At 41.0% G+C, this 8,279-nt stretch overlaps 1 protein-coding gene across 1 annotated transcript; it reads left to right on the plus strand.

Moving 5' to 3' along the window:
• Positions 1-151: 151 nt before the first annotated feature.
• On the plus strand, positions 152-5,934 carry isoc1 (isochorismatase domain containing 1). The gene is made up of 5 exons (XM_049018694.1): positions 152-455; positions 1,969-2,088; positions 2,878-3,081; positions 4,038-4,154; positions 4,564-5,934. Exons 1-5 carry the CDS (start codon positions 192-194, stop codon positions 4,708-4,710), a joined length of 852 nt encoding a protein of 283 aa, XP_048874651.1. The 5' UTR covers positions 152-191; the 3' UTR covers positions 4,711-5,934.
• The last annotated feature ends 2,345 nt before the right edge of the window (positions 5,935-8,279 follow it).

The raw sequence follows: 8,279 nt of genomic DNA on the forward strand, positions 1-8,279 counted from the left end.
CCGTAATTATCTCATTTGTCTGACCGCTCGGGTTTATTTCATATATTCACGATTGCATTGAATGAATTCAAAAGCAGCGGAGTCCCGGCATATACTATACCGAAGCTTAGTAGGTCAAGGTTGAGGGGGCAGTAACCAGCCGCTCTTCTTCTCCGCCTCCTCCTCCGTCGCTTCCACCCCGTCACACCATCATGGCGGATGTTCAGGGCAACAACAATCATGTCCCTGTGCTATTCTCATACTCCGTCTTTTCCCGGCCGTCGTCCGTCCCCGTCGGCTCCGGCTACGAGCTGCTCATCCAGAAGTTCCTGTCCATCTACGGACATCAGATCGACGTGCACCGAAAGTTCGTCATTCAGCTGTTTTCCGACGAGTGGGGGCAGTACGTGGACCTGTCCAAGGGATTTGTGATATCCGAGAAATGCAAACTTCGCCTCGTACCTCTGCAAATGGATGTAAGGAAGTGTGCATTTCTCCTAACGTACCTTGCAGGCAACGTAGATCGCTTTCATTTGACACGAAGTATGTGGCATGTTTCAACAGTCCATTCGTTTACATGGCAGCCTAACGTGTTGCGGGGGTCTGGTTAAAGTTTATTTCCTCATCACCGGCACCTGCAAGGAAACAAAAAAGCAACGAGTTTATCTGTGGATAGTTAATATGGTGCAATCGTTGTATTAGTTACTTAACCAACTGTGTAGCATAAAGCAGACGACAGATCTATAGTTGAAGTTATCTAGTTAAGCACTTGTTTAGGACAGGCAATAGTAACACACTGAACTGTTCTTTTAATTCGTTACGGTTCGCTAGGCTGTATAGTCCATCATTTTCATCAACTGGCTGATAAATATGAAACTGCAAGAGCAGAGTGGCGTCCTGCTTGAGCCAGCGCCTTCATTACGAGCCTGTTTGAATGCGGCTTAAATGTCATACAGGGTTTTCTACATTTTGCCGGGTCACTCCGATGACTGGTGCAGATGAAATCGCCTTTCGGCGGTATGTGGATCCATATAACCACATTTGTTCTTCTGTATTTGCCTCCGTTCGTACTTAGTTCTTAACTACTAATAAGTAAGTATTAACAAACAAATACAGCACTTTAGAAAGTTAAAAATTACATGGTCAAAATGGACCTATCAGGTAGAATTTTTAAGTACATAATGTATAGTATTTGGTATATTTTTGCAGGTTTTCTTGAAAGCTACAATTCCTTCACAAAATATATGCATAAAAAATATGAAGCAATTTGCTACTGATTTGCTGTATTTCAGTTGTAGCTAAGGCCGATATTTGACTTGGCTGGATACTCTAAGCCACAGAAAACATTAGGAAGACTTTGTATTGACTGTATAATTTATCTTCTATTTTAGCCCAAAAGATTATGTTTATAATAGTGGAAATACATTAAAACAATGAGGCCAGGAAGAGTGTTATTGGCAGTATTACCAAAGTGGGGCATTTTATAATCCTGGGAAGCTTACTGATTTCCTGGAAAATCTGAATGAGCGCACAATCCAGTAGAAAGCCAAATCGTTAATAGTGTCAGGTTAATTCAATGCATTTTCCCCAGTGCAGCTCTCAGCACTTCCAGTAACCAGTAATGTATGGGTGGAGACCATGCAAGGTCCTTGTGTTTTTAATGGGCAAGTTTTATGGGGAAAACTGAACGAGTAGCTCTGGAGCCAGTATAGGAAATGTTCATAGAATCGCAGTTTAGTGTTGGTTGAAATGACAGGGAATGAGTCCTTCTCCTTAAAAGGAATCTATTCGGTGCTGAGCCTATAAACCTTCATTTATGTGTAATCATTGCACATGTCTGGCATGCGGAGTGATGCATAATGTTGATGGCAAGCCCGGTAGACAGGTTCTGGACCCTTTGATGGTGAATTAGGTGTGAACCGTGTGAACTTGACAGAATTCTGACTAAGTCCAAACGTGTTTATGCAGCAGTCATTCCCCTGTCTGCAGATCACCACCCTGGGGAACCTGTCGCCGTCCACCACGGTCTTCTTCTGCTGTGACATGCAAGAAAGATTCCGGCCAGCAATCAAATATTTTGGGGATATCATCAGTGTGGGACAGAGACTGGTAAGTTCATGTGCATGTGTTTGCATGTGCACATCCTGCAATGAACTGAAAACTAGCGATTGGCAAATGGAGCATCATGAACCATTTGATGTATTTTCTGATCCCACTAGCTGGTGCTGTCTGTTCATAAAAGGACTCAAAGCATGTCCCAAAGCAAACCAAGAGCACCATCTAGTGGAGACAAAAAAATATAGCAAATGGTTCATGAAGCCTCAAAGGCCTATCCCTACTAAAAACCCATTCTGGGTGTGCTTCTGTCTTGTGCCCTATCCTGCCTTGGACAGGTTCTAGGCAGATGGATGGATAAATTGGACAATGTCAATCTTCTGGAAAAATCCTAGATCAAATGCGGGCACCCTGTAGCTGAGTGCAGAGGTGTGTTGCATGTAAGCATGATTTTAATCATATCCTTGGCCAACAAAGGAGAAGGTGTTGACCGATTTGTTTCTCAATAAAACCTCCGATTGCTCCTAAATGCTTACGACAATTACTTATTTCTGGATCTCGGAGGGGTCCCTGCAATAGCAGTATGGTGACTTTTCATGAGTTGTTTGTAATAGGTAGAGGATCGATGGCACAACATCAGATTGCTTATGTCAATTATACTCAAGAGATGTAGGCTTGGCTTAAAGGTTATGACCACAGTATACAGATCAGTTTGCTTTAATGCACTTTTGAGATTTGTCATTACTGCAGTTCGATTCTGATGTACTTCTGAGAGCAGCTAGTATGGCATTTAGATCTTGTGTAAATGTTGCACTTGAGTCCTCTTGCGACCTCTGCACTCAGCTACAGGGTGCCCGTATTCTGGGCATTCCGGTGATCGTGTCCGAGCAGTATCCCAAAGGCCTGGGCAGCACAGTACAGGAACTGGACCTTACGGGAGCCAAGCTGGTGTTTCCCAAGACCAAATTCTCCATGGTGCTGCCTGAAGTGGAGGCTGTACTGGCCGAGATTCCCGGACTGCGGAGCGTGGTGCTCTTTGGGGTCGAGGTATGGTGAACCCCTACATGATGTAGACATCGTCTATGTTTAGCTTTGCTCTGTTTTATGATTTATGTCAGTGGTTCTCAAACTGGTCCTCGGGGACCCCCAGACAGTCCATGCTTTTGGTTCCTCCCTGCTACTGGTCGGGAGCTGGGAGGCAGCAAAAATGTAGACTGTCTGGCAAGGAGCTGAGAGGGGAACGAAAACCTAGACAGTCCTGGGGCCCCCGAAGGTCCAGCTGAGAAACGCTAATTTAAGGTTTATTTGTATTCAGGCATTTTCTAAGTAGTTAATGGTAGAAATAATGTTTTGCTAGTATTTTACTTGACTGAAAGTAAAACTGAGAAAATAATCCAAAGAAATATACACCCTAATTCCTCGTTAGATTTCTGTAAGGATGCTGGACTGTTGCATGTCCTGATTAAAGCTGGCCGTACACTTAAACGACGCCATCTTTGACCACGAATGATGTCCAGACAAAAGGAAATCAAACAGGTCGACGAGAACAGTCCGTAGCATACTTAAAGCAAGACTGCCACATTGTTCGTTCTGTGTCATGCCGCAATTCTAGAGAGCACCAAATGTTTTCGATGCAGCAGACCTACAAACAGAGAGCAAAAAAACTTAATGTGGCCAGGGGATGAGTCGGGTGGGATAAAGGGGGTGACGGCTTATTTAAAATGGGAGTTTAACACTGTTAAGGTTTAATACTAGCAGTGGCACAGAAAATGAAGCCAAGAACTTACATGGCACGGTTACATGTTAACGAAACGCATGCATTCCATGGCAAACATTACCCAGTTATGATATTTACTATTATAGAAATAGAGGAATACACATATTAATGTACACTATTTAAAGTAGGATGTAGTGCAAAGCATGCCAGTTACTGTACTGTATAGTCGATTCCATCGATTTTATCTGAAGTATACAGCCAGCCCTTCCGCTTCTTTTTTGCACAGACCCACGTCTGCATTCAGCAGACAGCCCTGGATTTGATCGGTAGGGGTCTGGAAGTCCACATCATTGCCGACTCTACATCCTCCCGGAGCATGATGGATAGGATGTTTGCACTGGAGGTAAACCCAGCAACTCCTTACACAGGGAAAAACTTTGTAATTCATTCATTAGACAAAACGTTTGTGTCATGTTTTCTGGGTACAGAAAGAGCCAGTCTTTTCCTTGGCAACAATTACTGGAAATTTTTAATAAATTTCAAAAACTATGTATGTCTGGAGTAGAAAGTAGTGTTCATAGATTTATAGATAGACTTATAGAGCAAAAGAAAATTGTTTTCAGTGTTTTTTTCCATGTTAATGTAGTTTGGAAGGTATCACCCGTAGCCACCTTACCTGGATCATTTGAAGTCTGTATGAATGAAATCATTAACGTTTTAGTCGTCATTGTGTAAATGGACTGTTGCTTCTCAAAATGACAATGTGCCTTTTTAAAAATATAAACTTGCTACGTCTTTGCCGTCTCCCACAGCGTCTAGCTCGCACTGGTATCATCATCACCACGAGCGAGTCAGTTCTACTGCAGCTGGTCTCGGATAAAGAGCACCCAAAATTCAAGGAGATCCAGACCCTCATAAAGGCCAGTGCCCCGGAGTCTGGCCTGTTGTCCAAAGTCTGAGGTCACCTGGCTTGCCATGTCAGGGATAATCTAGGGTACTGTAGGTCAACCGTCTGCGAGGAACGGCATTGCATGAGTTTGCTATGTCTGCAGGGTGGTTCTGTGCTTATTACAAAAAGTTACCTTTAAAAACTAGCATAAATTCTGTTTACTTGTATCCTCTCACTCAGCTGTAAGGAGATGTTTTATTTTCAAATCAATTTCAAGATTGGATTATTTAACGTATATATTTTTTCCCCCCCATAAATCCTGTTTTTCACCAGCCAGCTCTGTATGCCAGTCAGTCCTTATCATGGTGTAAAATCTGGGAGCGATATCATCCTTTTAGACAGATGGATCTCAGCGTAAAGGCTCCCATTTAATTCTTCCTTCAGCCTTTGCTCACGTTTACGCAAGATAGTTTCCAAGAATGCAAATAGAAATATTCCTTCATACAGCAGTTTTACGTATCGAGGCGATATATTAAAATGAGCCCATCCGGGAGAATCTTTTCCTTATGAAAATATTTACTTTGCATACAAGACCCACATTTTTCCAGGTAATTCATATCAGTCATATTAATATTACTTTGGTCCTATTAGTATTTCGGTAATTTGATTTTAATTGCATACTTATGCACCGTAGCGTACGTCCTTATCCGTTGAATGCATTGGATTTCTAATTTTACTATGTTTATTAAAATATCTTTACCCAAAATTTACCTTTGGAGGGAGAATAGGTGTAAATTCTCACACTCTGACTGCATCTTCAGCCTATTGGCTTCGAATTTGAGAGTGTGAGTCTAACGTCAGTCTATCATGTTGCATTTATTTGGTTTTTATTTTTTTTGTTCACTGTTGTGAATACATGCACTGTCCAGAAGTTCAGCTGTGGCGATGCACTATTGACACATTGATGATCCCCCCCCACGGAGAAAATAAAACACCTGATCTTAAGGGCAAGGAAGAAACTTATGTAATAGGCAGCAGATATGCTGAACATACTATCTGCCTGAGTGTTTTCATCAGTGTTTCTCTGAGAATACATGCGTGTTGTAAAACCAGCATGCAGATAATGTTGTGTCAGTGTGATAGCGATGTGTTGTTATTTTTTTAAAAATGTGCCTGTTAACAATCCAAAATAATTGTAAAACAGATGTCGGGGTAGGCCTACTGTAAGTGTGCAGGTTTGTAAACATGTAAGAACACAGTCTGGTTTTGTATCTGCTTAAGTAAATAAATGTTTTGTCAGAGTTTGAAGACGGCAAAGACATTGACCTTGTTGGTCTCTTTGCCTTCGTAATGAATAACGGTCCCACTAATGAAAAGGATTTTGAAGATCGACGACGCTATAGTAATCTTATGTGCAGCGTGGTATATCGTGCACTGCTCTGGTGACATCGAGTATAGGGTATAAGCCAGGTGTACCCTTTGCATTACGTTAATCCGTGACTTTTAAGGGTGAGACTGAGCATTCAAGTGTTTAAGGTGAAATCTCATCAGACTTAGATTTTCTGTTTGATGCCGTCGCAACGGAACTTGAAGCTCCATAGCATCCAAGTTAAATATTATTTTTGGACATAGCAGTAATGAGGACATCGATGTCTAGTCTAAAACTGTCTAGGTACCATGATTTACGTTTTTAACTAAAACATAATGTCTTATTGTTTACGTTAAAATGGAAGAGCGACAAGTACAAGAGCACATTTTTTCCAATTCAGACATTACTGTCTGAATTACTGTTTACCTTCAGTTCAGTTTTTTTTAGCCTGCAGTTTTCACTCATTTTCGAGCAGAAATGGTTAAAGATAAGGAGCCCTAAAATATACAGCAAGCATTGTAGATGACTAATCTAAATCAAAATAGTTTTTTTTAACGTTCATATGCAATTTTTAGAGGTTATTCAACCAGGACTATAAATCACATAGTAAATTGCCTGGCAAATACCACTAAGGATTGTCACAGTGCATGGTAATGAATTGAACGTCCGTGATTTTTAAAGGGTCGGGGAGACCGGGTATGGTTTTAACACTTTTTTTTGCTTCTGCGCCTCTAACTCACTGAATTTTCAACCTCGAGATCTCACACTTTCACACACACACACTACACACACAGATTTACTACAAATGACTTCAATTCAAATCTCTGCAGAAATATCACAAACATTGTGAGCTGATGTCAAATACATGGTGTTCTTTTATTACAGCCTACACCGCTACCAGGTTAGGTTGTAACAATTATATAAAATAACAATCCAGAACAATGTCTGTGTCACTGTGACAAACCATAACTCAAATCCAGTTTCTGTCTCACTCAGGAGTGCGTATGTGACTCTATATTCTTAATTAGAGTCACAATGGTGACCCTGGAGTGCAGTCTTGGAGGGCCCAGAGACTGCATAGGGCACATTTTACCCACGATCCCTTTGTCTTCGAGTTGCTACATGGCTCCACACAGACAATACACAAGTCGTCTTCATCTGAGATCTCAGAGACCTCAGCACTGGCTTTTAACAGTTTCCTCGTGGGCTTTCGCTCCTTTTTCTTTTGTCTATCTTTATTTTTTCATGATACTCTTAGTTACATTTTTGCTTCCTCTTCTCTGTTCTTCCACCAGTGAAGCAAGCACTGAATGTTTCAGGCGGCCTCTTCTTCCTGGTCCTGCCAGTTGTTTTCTTTGGCCCTGCTTTTGGAAACGGCCATATAGCCAAAGCACTGTACCCCTGACCTGGAGACAACCCCGAGGTGCATGGTTCATCTGAGGAAGTGTTCTTAGGTGTATGTAAGGGGATGGTTGTAATACTTTTTAAAGTTGTGTTACAATCCACCCTACCTCTATCAGCTGTTGTTTTTCTTGCTGTATTTTCACATCACATTTTGCCCTGGAAACTACAATTTCATATAATATAAGTCATAGGATTACATCTGCAATTGTATAATTACTAAACAAAATAAAGTCTTGGTCAAAGAAATGCATTTTCTTACCTCAAAATCTGTTTTTTCTCTATAGACTTCCTCCTAATTGGAGGCACTGGAGTCTGCCCAAGTTACAGCCATACCCGGTCTTCCCTATATGATAAACTTTGAATTTTGGCAATGCCAACATGATCATTTACAGTATGACGACAAAGGCACAATCGCACACTTTTGATTACGGAGTCAAAAATTATTGTTACAGGTAATAAACAACATTGACTATTTGTGATTATCGCACTGAACACTGTAAAAGCCGCAAAGTGATTTTATAGCCGTAATTGCGTTTTTTTTTTAGAAAAATCTTGTGCTGAGACTGCAAAGTTTTTTCTTTGAAATGATTTTTTGATAATCAGCTCAGTTTGACTTCAATCAATTATTAATAATCGGCTCCCATACAGAATTTTAACTTCCCATTCATATAACCACTGGTGGGTCATGACTCCTTTTTCTAAATCCAGGCCTGTATTTATTGTATTTGTCATTTGTGCTATTCTGTATTACACCGATCTGTTTTTCGTTAGACTTGTTGGGACAGTTCACAATATAAGTCCAAGAATAAGCTCTGCTGTTGTACCTCTGAACAAGGTGCATAAGTTGTATTTCTCCTATAAAATAT

The sequence above is a fragment of the Brienomyrus brachyistius genome, chromosome 7 (genome assembly GCF_023856365.1).
Source record: "Brienomyrus brachyistius isolate T26 chromosome 7, BBRACH_0.4, whole genome shotgun sequence".
Lineage (NCBI taxonomy): Eukaryota > Metazoa > Chordata > Actinopteri > Osteoglossiformes > Mormyridae > Brienomyrus > Brienomyrus brachyistius.

Excerpts from the sequence above, each read along its gene's own strand:
- isoc1 (XM_049018694.1), top strand. The coding sequence starts at position 192 with ATGGCGGATGTTCAGGGCAACAACAATCATGTCCCTGTGCTATTCTCA. Across the intron at positions 2,089-2,877 it reads TCAGTGTGGGACAGAGACTG|CTACAGGGTGCCCGTATTCT; the intron begins GTAAGTTCATGT and ends CTCTGCACTCAG. Across the intron at positions 3,082-4,037 it reads TGGTGCTCTTTGGGGTCGAG|ACCCACGTCTGCATTCAGCA; the intron begins GTATGGTGAACC and ends TTTTTTGCACAG.